At 44.6% G+C, this 19,502-nt stretch overlaps 1 protein-coding gene across 2 annotated transcripts in view; it reads right to left on the bottom strand.

Moving 5' to 3' along the window:
- TBXAS1 (thromboxane A synthase 1) overlaps positions 1-19,502 on the bottom strand; it is a 189,946-nt gene that overhangs the window by 12,391 nt on the left and 158,053 nt on the right. For both annotated transcript variants that reach the window (XM_077147249.1, XM_077147279.1), the window contains exon 10: positions 645-736. In XM_077147249.1, coding sequence (XP_077003364.1) covers positions 645-736 — 92 coding nt within the window. The remainder of the gene's footprint in view (positions 1-644; positions 737-19,502) is intronic.

The raw sequence follows: 19,502 nt of genomic DNA, 5'->3' as shown, positions 1-19,502 counted from the left end.
CCCGCCCTGGCCCTGAACGTTTTGAAAAATATATATTTTTGGTTTAAAATATAATTTTGATATTTTTTAAACCATTCACATGTTCTCCATAAAAATGACAAAAGGTATTATTTTCATTTGGTTTATCTGGTATATTAAGTCATAGAAGTGCTGAGTGGAATATAGGATAGATAGTTAAATGCTTTGTGTTACTTTTGTTTCTAGAACCTAAAATCTGACTCTTTCACTCTCTAGTGGCAGGGATTTTTATCTGTTTTGTATCCAGCTGATTTTCCAGAACTTGGCACGTAGTAGATGCTCAATAAGTAGTTGCTGAATTGAATGAACAAATGAATGACTGAATCAATCAATAAGAGAAATGGAAAAAGCCATCAGGGCTGAGAGGCCAAAGAAATGGGCTTAGGTTGTAAAGGAAAGCCATGTTAAAAAAGACCAGTGATGCTTTGAGAAGGTAATTAACCTATAGGAAAAAAATGGGCCACACGTTTATTGGTGTGATGTCCTGGGAAATACAAAGAAACCCAAGACAGACCTTGCCCTCTGGGGCTTGAATGTGACATATGTGTTAATGCTTAGAGGTGAAGGACTGAGGAGTAGTAGGATCCCAGAGAGGTGTGATGAAGTGTGGGTGGCTGTGGGCATACCTAAAAACCGGTGGGTACATCCTCAAGGTCTCTGCAATCACCATGTCCAGATAGGGCAGGCCTTCCTGAAGGCTGCAGTACTCAGGGGCAGTCTAATAGAGGGGACATGACAAAGAAGAACAGCAGTTTAGACTGATTCTCACAACATTTTGTCTTTTCCATTAACGTTAAAGTTGCTGTCCTGTTCTGAATTTAGCCAACAATTAAATGGGAAGCTTACAAGATGGAAAGTAGTTACAACTCAAATTGCATTAGATTAGGACTCCACATACTCTGTTGTGCTTAAGTTCCATGGTGTTATATATTACTGAAAACGGACAGGCACAGCCTCAGATGTGGGGATCTTTGCATCTAAAATGGAAATATATAGTTATAAAACAACAGCAGCAGTAGTTAGCAATTACTAAGAGTTGATGATTTCATATAGATAGATTACCTCATTTAATCCTTGCAGCTATTCTCCCATTTGTTAGATGAGGAAACTGAGACTCAGAGACGTTGTCACATGGGTAGTAATTGGTACATCATAAATAAAGTTAAAAGACAAATAGTGAATGTGGTAAGTTGAATTGGGCAGCCCCACCTATCTTAAACTGTGTTCCTATGGGTGTGAAATCATCTATAAATAAGACTTTTTTTTATTAATTAAAAAAAATTAACAAAACATTTAGAAATCATTCCATTCTACATATACAATCAGTAATTCTTAATATCACATAGTTGCGTATTCATCATTTCTTAGTACATTTGCATCAATTTAGAAAAAGAAATAAAAAGACAACAGAAAAAGAAATAAAACGATAATATAGAGAAAAAAAAAACTATACCTCACATGCAGCTTCATTCAATGTTTTAACATAATTACATTATAATTAGGTAGTATTGTGCTGTCCATTTCTGAGTTTTTGTATCCAGTCCTGTTGCACAGTCTGTATCCCTTCAGCTCCAATTACCCATTATCTTACCCTATTTCTATCTCCTGATGGTCTCTGTTACCAATGACATATTCCAAGTTTATTCACTAATGTTGGTTCATATCAGTGAGACCATACAGTATTTGTCCTTTAGTTTTTGGCTAGTCTCACTCAGCATAATGTTCTCTAGGTCCATCCATGTTATTACATGCTTCATAAGTTTATTCTTAGAGCTGCGTAATATTCCATCATATGTATATACCACAGTTTGTTTAGCCACTCATCTGTTGATGGACATTTTGGCTGTTTCCATCTCTTTGCAATTGTAAATAATGCTGCTATAAACATTGGTGTGCAAATGTCCGTTTGTGTCTTTGCTCTTAAGTCCTCTGAGTAGATACCTAGCAATGGTATTGCTGGGTCATGTGGCAATTCTATATTCAGCTTTTTGAGGAACCACCAAACTGCCTTCCACAGTGGTTGCACCATTTGACATTCCCACCAACAGTGGATAAGTGTGCCTCTTTCTCCACATCCTCTCCAGCACTTGTCATTTTCTGTTTTGTTGATAATGGCCTTAAACTATCTTAAACTGTGTTCCTAGGGGTGTGAAATCATCTATAAATAAGCCTTTTAAAAAATGTTATTTTTAGTTAAGGTGACATCAATTGAATCAGGATGGATCTTGATCCATAATACTGGAGAAGTTATAAAGAAATGAAACCAGAAGCCAGGACCTGAGAAGGCCACACAGGAAGAAGCTGGAAGTCAGCAGAAAGCAGAACAGACACAAGAGAGAAAAATTGCCATGTGATGGGAGGCGGAGATGCAAGCCATGAAACCCCAAGGATTGTGGCAAGCCAGCACCAGAACATCACAGATTCCCCCAAGAGAACATATAGCCTTGCTGATGCCTTGATTTTGGACTTCCACCTTTCCAAACACTGAGCCAATAAATTTCTGTTGTTAACCCATTGTATGGAATATGTCCTCGCAGCCTGGTGTTTGCAACATCCATAAAAGATTAGTATAATGGTAACAAAAAATATTAAGAGCTACAATAAATCACGAAGAAAAAGACAACTCATTAGAAAAATGGTCAAAGAATATGAACAGGCAAACAACAGAAGAAATACAAGTTGCCATTATGAAAAATGCAAATTAAAGCAATGAGTTAATGAGGTTCCTTTTGTTTTACCTATCAGATTAGCAAAAGTTGAAACGTATAGATTAGATACTAGAGGGTGAGGATAAGGAGAAGCACAGCCCCAGGACTCTGTGCTGAGAGTTATTAGCATCCACTGGCCCCTGTGGCCCTCACTCCACTGCCTAAGAAGGAATGAAGTATTTGATAGTAAGTTTGGGAACAGGGTGTGCACATGCTTTTGGGTAGGATGAATTAAAGTGGGGTTATGGGAAGTTTATTTGCTGCTACTTCAGTTTCCTCGAGGAAGGATTTCCTGCTATACTTCTGGCCTCTTGCCTCACTCCCCAAGGAGGTGGAGTGAATTACTTGGTGGGCAGATGACAGCTTTGGTTTCTTTTTTTTTTTAATTAGGTAATACTAATCCAGCAGGAGTCCCCAAATAGGGCGATTTGTTTTATTTTATTCCCTCCTCTCCCAGAGCAGTAGGAGGCAGCACACTGGGGCCAGCTTGTCTGTTCTGCTGAACCCTCGGGTCTATGGACGGGCTCCATGCAGTCTTGCTCCACCTACAGGGAAGCCATCACAGCCCTGGAGTTGACTGCTCTGGACGAGATCTAAATCAGAGGTTCTCAAAGTGAGCTCCCTGGGTCAGCAGCATTAGCAGTACCTGGGAACCTGTTAGAAATGCAGATTCTTGGGCCCCACCACAGACCCGCTGAATCAGAAACTCTGGGCGTGGGCTGGTGGCAACAGTCAGGGTATTAACAAGCCTTCCAAGTGGAGGTGGAGGTGGGGGGCGATGCTGACCATAGCAAGTGCACAGGCCTCGATGTGAGATGTGCTTAGTTTGCTTGAGGAGGACAATGAGGCCAGTTGGCTGGAGCAGAGCGAACATAGGGAAACTGGCAGGAGATGAGGTTGGGGATCACTTCCATGGAGGCCTGGGGTCCTTGGTACATCTTTTAGCAAATCTATTATGGTATAGTCATTCAATATAATGCAACCATTTAAAAATGTGCATTATACACTGTTGAGCAAAAAAGTCAAGTTGTAGAAAATATGTGTAGTATATTATATATATATTATATATAGTATATATATAAATATGTGTATAAAATATGTATAGTACGTGTCTGTGCATATTTATGAATTTGGAAGGCAAGGCAGATACTTCCACTTCATAATAAGAAATTGTCAGTTGGTTTTTCCAACTTTCTCCCATCACCATTTCCTGGAACTATACCTTCAGAAATTTATCATCTGACCACCTCCCCCCACCCTCCCAGGCCACCAGGACTGACTTCATTAGCATGTGAGCAAGGCAGTCTCACATAGGACCCTGCACTCAGAAGGGCCTCCCACTTCGGGTTTAATGCTCTGTAGTTGTGTTGAAATTCTTAGTAATTTTATCTTTGAATTTGTGTTTTGGAAGTAAAGTTTCATGGAATAATGGAGCATGTTCTGCGGGATTGGGGCCTCAGCTCATGCAGTCCCACCTCCTGCTACCTCTCTAGGTGATCTCTCAGCTACTTGCTCTCTTGCGTTCAGGAAACCTGGGCCCAACCTGGCCTCCCTTGCTCTGTCCCTGCCCCACAATTGCTGCATCTCCCCAGTCCCTGCTGGGGCCTGGACATGGGCACAGAGTGGGTTGGGGTCAGGCGCAACGCGCCCCATAGCATCTCCAGGAGGGGCACAGTAGCACCCATCCCTCACCAGTCTGGCAGCTGATGGTGGGACTGGATGGAGGCTGCATCTGGTGGGGCAAGTCTCAGCCCATCTCTGATCCAGGTACCAAGTGTGTCCACAGAACAGAAGTTTAAAGATCCTCAGGGGTCACAGTTTGCTGTGGGTTAGGGTGTTAGTCTCAACTTCCTTTGACCTACCCTGGATTGGCTCAGTCTGGTGGTTGGCAGGGAGAAAGGGGTGGGGTCCTTGGGCAACTGTGAGGGTGTGCAATTTACTAGCCCATATGTGTCCCTGTGCCAGAGGAAGTGCTCCCTTGGGGGTATCTGACGGGGGGGTGGGGTAGGGGGGGCTCCCTTCCTCTTTCCAAATTTAATGAGTTTAACTTGTGTTCATCTCTTCTGGCCAGCTTGAGGCTCCCCCGCCACACACACCAGTGGCAGGGTAGGGGATGAGTCATGGAATACAAATTTATTTATTTATTGTATGCTATATGGTGGGGATCACATTTCACTCCTTTTCCACTTGACTATCCCATTATTGCAGCTGAAATTTTTTTGGGGTGGGGGCAGGGGGAAAATGCAACAGCCAGGAATTGAACCTGGGTCTCCTGCATGGCGGGTGAGAATTCTACCACTGAACTAACCTTGTACCCCCTCTGATATTTACATTTAAAACTGGGTATTATGATAGAATTCATACTAGTCATTTACACTTTGATTATTATTATTTTTTTTACTTAGAACAATACTAAATAGAAAATAAAAACACCATGACAAGTCAAATGAGACCATGGAGGAAAGAAAGTTTTGAATGTACCTAATGGTACTCTCCCCTGCTTTTTTAATAAGAGGGCCCAATGCATTTTCATTTTGCATTGGGTCCCACAAATTATGATTGGCCACAAGCAGGATCCTTGTGGAAATCTGGATCTGGGGCAGAAGAAAAGAAGTTTTCTTCAGCAGGTGGAAACTGAACACAGGTAACTCATGATCTGTTGGTGGCCATGGTCTGCCTTGTGGATTAATGAGCAGAAAGCTCCAGCTGGCTGTGAGAAAGAAGAAATGAATCAGATATGCAGAGAGATTCAGAAGCAAAGGACAGAAAGAGACAGCTTCCTGGTGCCTGCCCCGTGGAGCTCCATTTCCTGGTTGCTCTCTGCTCCAGATGAGCAGGTCTTTGGGACTCTCAGGACCCTGGCAGCAAGTCCTCATTTTTTTTTTTTTGCCTAAATTAGTGACAGCTGAATTCTTTACCTACATACAACCAGAGGAGTCTTAACAAGATGTAGAAATATAAAAAATAAGAAACAATAATGCATGAAAACGTAGAACTACATCTCAAAAAGAAAAATTTTCCGGATCTGGGAGCAGTGTCCCTAACTGGTAAATATTATTAGTCCCCCAAATAAAATTGTATGGGCTGTGAGCTGTCAGGATTTGTCAAAAATAGACAACTTTTTAAGGTAGGTTGAGAGATTTTTGTATTATAAAACCCAAGTCTTCAGTTATTCTTTCCCTGGATGAGATTCTTCCTGTGCTTCTAAGCTTCTGGCTTAAGTATACAAGAAAATATCATCTTGGTCCAGCAGTTCATGACTGGCTGCTCATTAGAATAAGAGGGCAGTTTTGATATTTAGACACACTTGGGCCCTACCTGCCCAGATATTCTGATTTAATTGGTCTGAGGTGGGGCCTGGGCACCAGTTCTTTTCTTAAAGCTCCCCTGGTGGTTCTAATGTGCAGCCAGGGAGTTGAAAACCACTGTCTTTCAGTCTGAGACCTACCCTAGCATTCTTTCACATGACAGGAGTGATAGATGGGGTGGAGGGAGGCTCATGTATCCAAGTTTTAATCTAACCCAGGCAAGACAAAGCAACTCAAGCCCCTATCTCACAGACCACCCCGCTCGTTGCAGCTTATTTTGCTTATTCTTTCAGTAAAATAGGGTTCAAAGGGGGCCTGAGCAAATTCTGCCAGCAGAGGGCAGCAAGGGAATGGCAAATGATGACTCCCGAGTGAGGCTGGGCTCCTACTCAGAATTTTAGGTTATACGCGAAAGGACCCTAGAAATAATTGAATCCAAATTATTCGTTGTAGAAATGAGAAAAATGAGGCCTAAAGAAGAAAGACTGTGAACCCAAAATCATAGATAGGAATTGGAATAGAAAAGCCAAGTATCCTGTTCATTCACAATCCCTCAGTGAACACCTACCATGTGCTGGGTGCTGGGCTAGATGCTGGGATCCCAAAATGAATGAGTCTCTGCCCCATGGGGAATTAGATTTCCAAGAAAATCTTTACACTTAATGTGTAAAGTGTTATAGAATGGGCTTACGAGGAATGGGAAAACTAGTTGTGTTTAGGAGATCATTCCTTCCTTTATTCATTCACTACATATTGAGCTTGTGCTAGACCAGGTGCTGTGCTAGGCATGGGGGATGCAACTTTAAAATACTGATCCTTTCTGCCTTCTCGGAGCCTATAGTCTATCTCAGGGTGCAAACAAGTTGATGAGGGGTACGAGAGCGGCAAGTACAGGGTGCTATGGCAGAAAAGACGAAGGACATCCATCCTAGGCATTTGGGGTCAGTGAAGTAGCCAGGAAGAAGAGATGTCTGAATGGAGATCTTTATGATGAGTAAGAATTAGCCACTGAAAAATGGGTGGGTTTGTTTTTGTTTGGATCCTGATTCAAACAAAGCAATCCTAAAAAAAGAAAAAAAAGTACGGGTCCATCAGAGATCTTTGAACCCTAAATGGATAATTGATGCTCTTAAGAAATTGTGGCTTTTTTTTTTTTAAGTGTGATAAAGGTATCATGGTCATGTTAGAAAAGAGACCTTATCTTTTAGCGATACCTACTGAGATGTTTACAAAAGAAATAAAATGACATCTGAGATTTCAAAAAAATTCAAGTGGGGGAAGGATAGGAAAATAAATGAAACTAGTGTGGCTAAAACCTGACACTTTATGAAACAGAAAGATGGGTGTACACAGCAGTTCACTCAAATATTCTTTCAATTTGTATGTTTAAAGTTTTCCATAATAAAAAAATAAGACATTAAATAAAAAGAACTAAAAACCAATCATGTATGGAATGGCATATGCGAAGATTCTGAGGTGTGTTTGAAGAGCTGAAAATAGTTCCATCGGGCTGGCAGAGTGGGAGTGGCGCCATTTCGAACTGAACCTTGGAGGACAAATAGCAGTTTCCTAGGTACAGAAGGGTAGAAAGTAACCACATTCAGGGGGAAGCATTTGGGTCACGTAAAAAGGTGTGAGTGAATGCTCTGTGGACAGCTGGGCTGCAGTGGGTGGTATGTGGTGGGTAGGGGGGGCTGTCAAAAACAAAACTGATGGAGTGATGCAAATGTTCTAAAAAATGATCATGGTGATGAATATACAACTATGGGATGATAACGTGAGCCATTGATTGTACACCATGTATGGAGTGTCTATGTATGAAGATGTGTCAGTAAAAATATCAAAAACAAAACTGAAAAGACAGGGTAGTTTCTATGGGCTACTTTCTTTCTTTTTTTTCTTTTTTTTTTTTCCTCTAGATGAAACTAACAAATGCTTTTTTGGGGGGTGGTAGTGGTGGTGATATATTTCATTTTGAATTGAAAAAAAAATAGCGAGAAAGGGAAGCTTAGCCAAGAAAGTGCTTTTTTCTTGGAAGGAAAGGCTGGCCGGCTTGCCCTGAGTGTTTAAAATAGAAGCAGTGTTCCGGGCAGGCGGGCAGGCAGGAGGACGGGCACGCCTGGCTGAGCTTTCTGGCCCAGCCTGCCTGGTGCCGCTGCCGTTGGCATGCTCGGGCCTACCCGTCAATACCGCCAAATGCACTGACCAGAGCCAAGGTGGGTCCACTTGGCCTGGGTTCTCAGGAAAACTCGGGGTGTGGGGGGAGAGGTCTGAGCAGAATATTCTGTTTCAAGCCAGAAAGCACTTTAGATTTCTGTGTTTCCAAAAGATAACCTTAAGATGTGCCCTCCAGTGCCTCCCCCCTGACTCCTGTTGTGGAGGCCAAATTACGCAGAATTAGAATTGGGAGGAATCTTAAAATCGACCTACGCTGCCCCACTCACAGTGAAGATGTGCCTTCAGCCTCTCTCCCTGACTAACCATCAGTCAGGGAGGTCACCAGTCCGGGCCTGGTGAGACAAAGAACAGTGTTTCATTTTGGACCCATCAGCCCTGGCCTGGGCCAGTGGTTGAGGCAACACATTGCCACTAACATGGGATCATGAAGTTGCCTCACCCATGTCACAGGGGAGGGTGAATGCCATAATGAAGGCCAAAGGTCTCTGAAAGCGGTAAAGTCCCGAACAAGTGGGTAGTACTTCTGTTTGAACATATTCAGTGGCTGGGTGCTCATATCCTCATGGAGTATATTAAATGACTCTATAAGGATGTGTAAGAGAGCAAAACAAGGCTGGCATTTAAAATCCTATAGAATTCACTTCTGCTGGAATTTATTTTCTAAAATAAGTAACTGTGTTCTTAGAGATTTGAAAATTAAATTTTAGGAAAAATAGAAAGTAAAAAACAAACTGAATCTTTGCCTCATTGTTTACACTCTCAACAGAGTTTCTTAATTTTCAGGAAGACTTGTTTTCATTTTTGTTTGATTTTCAATGGGCAGTAATTTCCAATTCTATTTCTAAGGTCTTGATCGCTTAGTCTTTCTATCTTATTCTTTACGGTCTGCAAATCGATATTTAATGCAGTAAATAAACCTGATGGTTAAGGGAATTCTATGGAAAAAATATACTGCTATATTCTTTAAACAGGGAATAATATTGCCTTTCCTATAGTCTCACTTTTCTTCCATACGGTTTTTGTGTATCAGAGTCTCTGAAAGCCAGACAGATGCACGTGCAGTCGCTCAGACACCTACACACACCCCACGCTCTGTGTGTGTGCAGATACGAGGGGAGTGCACATGAGAAAAAGGAAATTAGAATATTATTGCTTTTACAAAGATTTTGCCAGGAGATTCAGGGACCTAATAGAAAAATTGACATTTTCCTATTTTTCTAAAGGAAAAAGGAGTGGGGGTGACTCCAATTTTGTTCTTTCAAAGCAGCAGCAACAGCAGCTTCAAGAGAACTCACCCATTCGTCGCTGGACTTGGTATTCTACGAAGTGGGCCAAATGATGCTAGTCTTTACCCTCTAGAAGCAAGGAACTTGAAATCCTTTAGGGCACAGCATTCAAACACAGGGACAGCTTAGGGCAGTGCAGCCTTATGAAGGATAGAGATTTCCATTCACTCTGATTCTCCAGGGAACATAAGACTCTAGCATGAAACCAAACTGTGCAAAGTGCAGTGACCTTAGCTTTTGACCACAAACCTAAAAGAAAAGCTCCCTCCCCCAATCCCACTGCCCTTGGGACCAGTTTTCAAGCCAGCCCTGTGTTTCTCCCTGAGTTCCCCACCAATAGTTCTGTGGTCTCACCAAGCCCGTTCTCTTTTCTAAATTGGGGTGCTGAGGTCCTTTCAGCTCTAAGGTCACAGAGTTCTGTCACCTGGGTTCAGTAGGCTGAATGAGCTGTTTCAGGCTTGGAGTGATCAGCACTGAGGATTTGGTTATGTGTGAAAGTGGGAGAATCTTTCTATCAATATTACAGGCACGCCTACACGCCAATGCCCAGAAAGTCCTATGCACTGATTTAATGAATTTGGCAGATTTAGATGTAGAAAAGCAGCCATACCTTAAAAAAGTAATCAGGGCAGTACACATAGCATCTATTTATATCCACTTGAAAAGCAAAGAGACAGGCCGCATCTTACACAAACACACATTATTTCAAGTGCTCTTTTACTCTGAGGCCAGCCATTAAGGGATTAGGTGAGAAGATGTAATGAAAAAACATAAACCAGCATGTGAGTTGCACACACACTCACACAACACACACACACGTGATTCAGCCCTTAACTACTGATGCCCCTGGGTTGGGCTTTATTGATAGCACTGACCCTCTACATGAAGTCCTGTCTTCAGAGATTTATAATCATAATTATGTTTTACCTCATGTAGTATTTACTGCTAACCAGAGGATTTTTTACCTCCATTATACCATTTGGTCTCCTTCATGCACTGCGAGGTAGGTAGGGAAGCTTTTGTTGTTTATTTTATAGATAAGAAAACAGATTCAGAGAGGTGATGTGGCTTGTTTGGGGTCACAGGGCTAGTAAATGGCAGAGCTAGAACCAGATCGAAGTCGCCCGATTCCAAGCCCTTTCCACTAGGTCATGCTGCCTTCTCTTCTTCCTTCCCCCTTCTTCCCCTCCACCCTTCCTTTCTCCCTTCCTCTACCTTCCCTTCCTTCTCCTCTCCCTCCCTTCCTTCCTTATTTCTTTCCATCCCTCCCTTTGGCACATTATATGGAAGTATAACATGCGTACAGAAAAAAAATGTGTACAGCTCAGTGATTTTTCATAGAGTAAATACGCCCGTGTGTGTGGCTTCAAGCTCAAGAAACAGAACACTCTCAGAACACCAGAGTCCCGCTCTGCCATGGTCCTTGCCACAGCCCCCTTGAGTTTTACCACCATCCTTCCTCCTCACAGATTGCTTCTGCCTTGAGTTTTGGAACTTTACATAAACGGAACATCCAGTATGTAGGCTTTTGCATTGTCTGTTTTGTTTAATATTATGTCTATGAAATTCATCATGTTATTGTGTGGTTGTAGCAGGCTCATTCTCTTTGTGTGATGCTCCATTGTGTGACTAAAGCATGTTTTATTTATCCTTTTCACTATAGATGGACATTTTTTTTTCCCAGTTTGGGGACCATTATGAATAGGGGAATCTGTTCTGAACTTTCTTGAATATTGCTTTTGGAGAATATAAAGTGGAAGTTTCTGCTGGGCATATACTTAGGAGTGGAATTGGGTCATAAGGGATGTGTACGCTCAGGTTTAGGAGATAGAGCAAACAGTTTTACAAAGTAGTTGTACACGCTGCCGAAATGTACTAGCAGTGACTCTGTTGAAAAACAGCTTGTTGACAACCTAATTCCTTCTATTTACTTTAACTTTGGGTCCTCCCAGTCCTTCCCCATCCCTTTCCTCTCCCTGCCCCCTCCAATATTCTGAAATCTAACCATTATCTCTGTCTCAGGAAAAGAAAGAGATATGGTATTATTTTGGGAACTGAGTTATTTATTATTAGAGTGTGTGTGCGTGTGTATGTGTGTGTCTGTGTGTGTGTGTGCAGGAACAAATCAGACATATTTAATTACCTAATTAAAAAAAATTTCCCAATTATCAAACATGAGCACTCATAAGCCTAAGACATTCTAAAATCAGCTAGATTCAAGTCTCTGAATTATCTGCTATTTTGTATTATTTAGGACTCTATTCTTTCCATTAGCATGAATCATTCACAGTTGATTGTATATGATATTTAAAGAATTAAGCCCCTAAGTAAATGCTTGTCAACCCCCCGAGCCCACTTGCTCTGAACTGGGAAGAGGATGGACTGTACTTGATTTGCAGAAAAACTGTTTTTGTTCACTTTTTCGACAGATAGACATTCACTTCCTGGCCTTGGCTTAGTTGAGTGTGTGTACGTGGGGAGGGGAGATCAGATACAGCCACATTTTATACAGAGCTTACAATGTATTTGGAAAATTATTCAAAGATTTACCATGGCACTAGGGAGCCATCGAAGGTTTTTGATGAGTAGAGGTTACATACTGGAAATAGTACTTAGTGTTCTGACAATGCTATGTAGGATGATTGGTGTTGGAGGAGTGAAGAGCCAGGACAAGGAGACAGGAGGCTATTGCACAATTCCCAGCACAAGTGATGAATTCCAATTATATCAAATTTCAGAATGGGAAGAGGGGGTGAACAAGAGAAGCATCGCTGCTCCCTGGAGGGCTTTTAAAATACTGATACCCCAAGATATTTGGATTTAATTGGTTTGAGTTGGGGTGCAGGAATTGGTACTGCTTTAAAAGCTCTCCAGAGGATTCTAATGTTCAGCCTGGATGTAAGAATTACGGTTCTAAAGGAAGTTTTGTCAGGGCACAGTGAGTCCTTGGATATAAGGGATCAGGGAATGAAGAGAGGGAAAATTATTCTAGGTTTCATTTCTGGGTGACTGAAGGAATGATGGAAGCGGAATGAACAAGGGGGGCACCTGTTCTGTGACAAGCACATCTCCTTTGTGGGGCTGTGTTGGAGGCCTCAGCAGGTGACAGTGAAAGCATGTGCCAGGAAGTGGGAAGACGCTGTCCATCTCCGCTGCACAGAGGTGGTGACTGAAAATGACAAGAGCAGATGAGTCCTCTCGGCATGCTGCTGAGAAGAAAAGCAACAAGGCCGGGACTGGACTTGAAGGACTGCCCTGGGAAAGGTGGCAGTGGAACTGGAAAGGAGGGGACCCTGGATGATGTCTCACATCTCACAGGCAAAACGAGGGGATTAAGGACGTGGAAAGACCATTGCATTCCTCAGCTATGGGGTGGGGGGCAGAAGCCCGTCGTGAGGGGTGGTCTAAGCCCGCATCTGTGGGGTTAAAGAAGGAGCAAGTAGGGAGGAGACGGAGCCAGAGGGAGGGAGGTGAGATCGATAACCAACTTCTAGAAGGAGCACTAGAAGAATTTGGGAAAGCAGAGCAAACCAAGGGGGAGAAATGAGGGCACTGTCACGTGTCAGAGGGGCAGCCATGTGGAAAAGGGAAATGATATGCTGCTCCATGGAGGTGCTAAGGGTAGAACCAGGTCCAATGGACGTAAGTCCCCGAGAGATACATTCTGACTCACTATAGAAGGATTTTTAGAGATGAAGAACTTCACAATGGGATGGGCGAGATCAGTGCCTGCTTGAGGTTTTTGAAAGTGCCTGTTGAGCACCTGAGAAGGGGTTGATGCGGGTGACCTCAAAGTGCCCTCTCCCTCAGAGATGGTCTGAAGCATCACGACCATCCTTCTGTCCACCCAGGGACACCCAGGCAACCTTAGCAGATCCTGGGTCACTCTGCCAGGCACAGCAAATGTCACATGAAGGCAGAGAGTGATTAACTTGCTCTAGTCATCCCCCAGGCCCACCCCCCGGCACTTCCCATCCCTCATTTCTGTGTGCCTCTCGTTGATAATTCAGTCTAAAAGTCTGAGCGCAGGTCACTTACTGTTTGGGGAAATGGTAAACAAAGATAAGAGCTTTAAGCACTGGAATTTATTTTTTATCCACTCGGCCTAAAAGCAACTGCATGTTAAATTTAGAAAGTTGGCTTCCAGACCTCCCCCCGCCCCTCCCTGTTTCCTGCCCGCTCTTTACGACCCATGCTCAGAACAGGGTCTCGGCTGAGGGTGGAATATGCAATGTGTTTGTAAAGCCCGGGAGTCTTTCGAGTCTGCCTGCCTGGATGTTTATAAAATGTATCATCTGAGGGCCTGGGAGAAAGGGGCCATTTCCTCCGGTAGCCAGCTCTGCTCACCCTTCCACCAGCAGCCACCTCTACCCAAATATTTACCCAAATGGTCTCCTGGTCCTCCCCGGGCAGGTCTGTGTGCTGCTTCTGCCTTACAATGTCATTAGGTGAGATGGGCCCCAAGGAAACAACGGCATTTTTCAGCAGACCACCTTACAATTTATTTACAAAGATCTCCCTTGCAGCCCAAGAATCTATAATTGAACAGCTCTCTTTTCTGTATAGGTTAAATCCCTCTGCAACCAACTCCAAGAATCTGTAGACAGCCTTTTGTTGGCCTGGAATTCTGTTATATTGAATATTGTTTGAAATAAATGAGCCATTGTCAAGGCTCAGAATTTTCTGGTTAGATAGAGATCTCCACTGTGATGCTATTTAGTATAGCAGGATTTTTTTTTTTTTTTTTTTTTTCAGTTCATCTAAGATTCCCTGTTGCCTGCTCAGTCCACTTTTGCATCTCAGGATAGAGTCGGGGAGGGCTAAATCCAGCTAAAAATGAAAAAAAAGAAAAAGAAAAAAAAGACAAAAACAAACAGTTCCTTTACCCAAGAAGCCTAAATGGTGCCAAGTATCAGATTTTAACAGTTGCCAGAAAGTGAGGTAGGTCGGTAAGGCTGACATAGGGGAAAAGAGAGCTGGGCCAGTGCTCTCAGCAGGCATGCAACAGGGAGATCTGTCACAGAATAAAAAGAAGGGAGCAGAGGAGACTCAGAGGTCGTCTGAGCTTGACACCCCCATTTCATGAATGAGGAAGCACAGTCAAGAGAGGGAAAGTGACTTGCCTAAGTTCTAAGGTGAGGTAGGCAGAGGCAGGATTAGAACTCAGGCCTCTGGACACCGGTCCGGAGCTGCTCTCTTTGTGATGTGAGAGAGGGAAGGTTTTAAAGAAAATGAGTAAAGTAAATCAAGATAACAAATCAAGGGATACCATTGCCAGATGCTGTTTCCTGTGTTCAATTAGTAAGGAATTATGGAATATGCTTCTTGGGTCACCCTGTGAAAGCTAGAGGAAGACAGAGTGCCTGTGGGAGAGCTGGTGTCCATTCCACAGGCAGCAATGCAAACAGCATAAGGAGGCTATTAAGTCAAGTAGGGGGCTTTTATGCTTCTTAACACCCTGTATTTAGTGCCTGGTACCTCCATCCCTCCATCCCCAGGGTAGCGTGAGGACAGCAAATACAATACTGAATACCCAGTTAAATTTGAATTTCATATAAACTATACTTATTTTATTATAAGTATGTCCCAAATATCATATGGGACAAACTTATATTTAAAAAGAAAAAAAAGATATCAGCTGTTGTTTATCTGAAATCCAAATTTAACCAGATGTTCTGTATTTTTATTTGCTAAATCTGGCCACTCTATGGTGGCAGTACTATTCATGCTGAAATCGAAAGAGATGCAATGAAACCCAGAACTTCCTACTTTTGATTCCTTTTTTAATAATTCCACTAAATCAGCTAGGCTTTAAAATATACCTCATCCAACTTAAGGCTAAGTTTTTGAAGTTAACAAATAGCTCAAGGAGCCATTCACCATTTTAAAAGTTTATATAATGAACTCTGAGATTTTGAATTTCATAACTGGTGGGCAGAACTGTAAATGAAAGAGCAGAAACTTGGGATCTGACAGATCTAGCTGGAAGATAGCAGACAAGATATTAAGCCTCACCAAGATGCAGTGTGCTCATCTGTAAAATGGGGAGAAGTTACACCTCAAGGGGTTGTGGTGAGGATTGCTTGTAAAGTGTCATATAAAGGTATTCTTAAAAATCCTTGTTTGTAATTCTGCTTTGGGACATGAGGTCTTTATCTCTAAAGTGCTGTTTAGAACCCTTGGGAGTCCTTGGTAGCTGTAAGCATTGTGTTGTCCTAGGACAGATAGATGGTACCAGTGAAAATTAAGCCCTCACTTCAGTTGGAGGGAGATGGCTGATGAGAAAACCTCACTTTTATCCTCAAGGGAGGGAGGACATTGCTAGAAGAGGATGAACCCTAGACCAGGCTGGGGCTACAGGTCAGTGGCAGCTGGTCCTCTGAGACCTGCCCACTCCTAGGGCAAGGATGAGATCAGGCCACCAAACACAGCTTGGCCGGGGCCCAGGAAGACACCTGACACCGTGGCATCTATGTCACTACTCCCAACCCCAAAACAGCCTCTCCTGGGCCCAGGGTGCGTGGGTAGGGGTAGGGAGAGGGCCCACTGGGAACCCCCTGCCTCGCTCAGTGCACCCCAGTAAGTGAGCATCTGCTCACAGGCCTGAACCTGGTTCCCGCAGGAAGGTGGGAGCAGCAAAGCCAACCTCTTAGTTCCAGTTCAGGTCTGGGGCTTGGGCTGCAGCCTGCAGGGAGGCCAGGAGCTCCCGTACTCACCAGAGTGAGCACAGGGCTCCAAGCCTGCCTCGGGTCAGACCCTGGGCTGCAGCAAGTGGGCCAGTGCTGGAGGGCAGGAGACCTCTCCAATGTATGTGTGGGGAGCACTTCTTCTGACTACCCTCAATAATGAAGACCCCCCTTCTCCATATCTTAGGAGTGGAACCTACTCTGTCAGACCCTCAATTTGTGCTCCACGCTGTCTTGCTCTAACTCTGGACTTCCTTTATACTCTCAGAAAGCAATACCCTTAGCAATCTCTCTACCACACATGTGCAAACCTCTGGGTTTCTGCAGAGTTCATCACTTCTCTGTGCCAAGGTCTGAGCTGAACGTTTCCCCAGGTTATTTCTTTTAATCCTCATTTTGCACATGAGGAAATGAAAGTTTACAGCAGTGAGCTAACATGCCCAAACCACACAGACGGTAAGTAGGAGAGCCGGAGTTCAAACCAGGTCTTTTACACTCCAGAGACATTTCTGGCTTCAGTATTAACTGCGTCCCACATCTTCCACCCAAGGTGATTTTAGCCCTTTTCATTTTTCTGCAGCTGATGGCTTTTAGTGAAAAAGTTTTCTCCAGAATGGCCTCGACAGTGGCAGAACTAAGGAAAAATGAGTTTTGGAGCAATGGCTACCATGAGCTTCCCCATCCTTGTGGGTTCTTATGCACAATAAAACGTTTTCTCCCTTCTCCTTGGAGCTGGAGGAATCGGTTCCCATAAATAAGGATGAGGTTCCCGGGGAGGGGAAGGTTTGTTTTTTTTTTAACTGAATGTGGGGGTTGGAGGGAACTTTATTCAAGAGTAGTCAGCACATGCCTCAGAGCCTTAATAGCTGGCCTCTTCTGTTCCTAGACCTGGAGCTTGCATGGTTGCTCAAAGTAGCTGAAATGTAGAATCCATGCCTCACCCTTTGGTCTAAGGGCTGCAGGCTGGGTCCACAGGGGAAGGGGGCTGCCAAGGCCCAGAAGTCAAGGCAGGCCTCCGTGCTCCAGGGTCTGAGGCGTGTGCTGGCTGGCCTGCAGGTGGTCCCTACCAGCACTCGAAAGTGACCTGGAGGACCCTCCCACTCTAAATACCCTATTGCCTGGAAACACCCGGTGGGGAATGTGGGGGAGAAGATATAGGCTACTCCATGCCATCCTTCTCCTTCCCACCTGTGTCTCCACCAAGCCACTGCAGGGAGAGAAGAGAGGGTGATGGGGAGGCTTCCCTGGAAGTGAGACCCACATTGCGCATCTCTCACAGAATAAGAAGGGTCTTCCCCTTCCCTTTGAGGCCTGGCCTGGCCGCTGAGTGCCCCTGGCCTCCTATCATCTGCTGGGCGGTTGGGGGCCTGTGGAGTCAAGGGCTTTGGTTAGAGCCTTTCCCTTTGGCAGGCAGCCTTTCTTCTGGACAGAGCTGCCCAGAGCTCTCCGGCGCTTCAACCCTGTCCCAACCCAACGTTCTCTTATCTCTTCTGTCGTGCTGTTTTTCTAATGTGGGACAAACTCCCCAAATCTCATGGCCACTTGAGAACAAGTCCCCTACCTCCCCATCAAGAAAAGAGTCCTTGTTTACATTTATGCTTTTTTCCCCCTTTCCCCCTCCCTCCCTCCCTTCCTTCCTTCCTTTTTCTCTTAGAGAAATCAACTCTCCTCCTTTCCAACAAGAATTGCACTTGTCCTACCAGGGTCCCCTCAGCAGCTTATGTGACCCTCTTGGTTTTCACAAACTGCTTCATTCCATGACCCTGGCGATCACTCTCAAAGGCCATTTGTAGCCTAGTGCCTACTGTATACCCGGTGTTGTTCTATGGATGGGATGAGCAGTGCTTGCCTGTGGAGACAGAGGCCCAGCCAATGCCCCAAGCCCCAGCATAGGATGGAGCCCTGCACAGGCATCGTGGGGGCCACAGACCCTACCTGGGGTTGGGAGCAGAAAGACTTCCCAAGGAAGGTGAGGCTTATGCTGAAGCAATTTTCAAAAAAACATTTGTGTTCTTTCACACAGAAACAATAAAAGCACTTAAACAAGGTTTTGGAACAAAATTGGAACGAGTTCCATCACGGGCGCACCATTTATTGCCGTTTTATTGGAGTTCGCATTCTCTGCGGTTCATGCCTGTCTGTCTCACTGCCACCACGTCTCAGCTCATGTATTGTGGCAGTGGCACGTGTTAATTATGGCAATTTGTTTTGGCTGTGCAGCTTAAGGACTCGTTTGTTTCTTTTGTCTTCTGCGTCTGCTGCTCTCTGGGACACGGGTGCCTGGATGGCCTTGATCACAACCTCCCCTGCCTCCTTGCATTTCCCCTCCACCTAGTGAGGCTCGGTGAAGAGATTTAACTTTAAGGCAGGGACCGACGGGGTTCCTCCAGGAACCAGATGAGACTTAGTCATACCAGGGAGCAGGCAGAGACAGAGTGGCCCTGAGGGGTGCAGCAGTCAGCTGGAGGGATTTTTGCAAGATCAGAGGTCCAGGCATATAGGGTCTCAAGCCTGAAAGGATGCAGGGGTGTGAGAGTAGAGGTCAAGCCCACAGGTGGGGCAGATCAGGTTGGGGGAGGGATTCTGGGGACGGAGGGAAGTGCCAGTACCTGGGTGTACAGAAAAGCCCCAGGGGAGCCTGATGGGCAGACATGGCAGAGCAGGGCTGAGGATGCATGTCCCCAGCCCTGTGTCACGTTGACCCTAGGGTGTGGGCAGACGGCTCTGCCTGGGGCCAGGAGCCTTGCAGCCCTGCAGGAACCAAGCTGTTGGGATGACTTCCCAGCAGAGATAAGGAGGCTGGTCCCCTGGAGGATGGAGAGTTATGTACCACCAGACAGGAAACAAGTCAGGGAGGCTGGAAGCAGCACCTCAAACTTCACACCATCCAGGCTGGTGCGACCACCAGGAGACATGGACTGCTGGAGGTTTCCACAGCAGCGAGTATGAGTTTATTAAAGAGGAATGTGGTGGTGGAACAAAGGGGACCCTCATGCCCCCCAGACACCAGCTGCTGCCTGCCAGCCCCATTCACCCTGGCAGATGGTCTCTGTGGCTCCCTTAGAACAAGGCTCTGAGTGAAGGGCAGGGAAGAAGCTGAAGGATGGGGAGACGGGAATGCAACATGGGGACCAGAGAGAGGAAACCTGGCCTGGGGTGAGGGGCAGGGAGTGGGAGCTAGGACGTTATTTATAAGAAGGGAAAGCTCTGAGGCTAGACTGATATTTAGTGACCTTGTCTTTTGTGCCAGGTACAGGATGAACTTCATTTGTATAATTTCATTGAATTTTTATTTTACAGATGAGAGCACTGAGGCTC

This window comes from Tamandua tetradactyla, chromosome 1 (genome assembly GCF_023851605.1).
Source record: "Tamandua tetradactyla isolate mTamTet1 chromosome 1, mTamTet1.pri, whole genome shotgun sequence".
Classification (NCBI taxonomy): domain Eukaryota; kingdom Metazoa; phylum Chordata; class Mammalia; order Pilosa; family Myrmecophagidae; genus Tamandua; species Tamandua tetradactyla.
The sequence above is the reverse complement of the archived record's forward strand: the minus strand, read 5'-3'. Positions and strand labels throughout refer to the sequence as shown.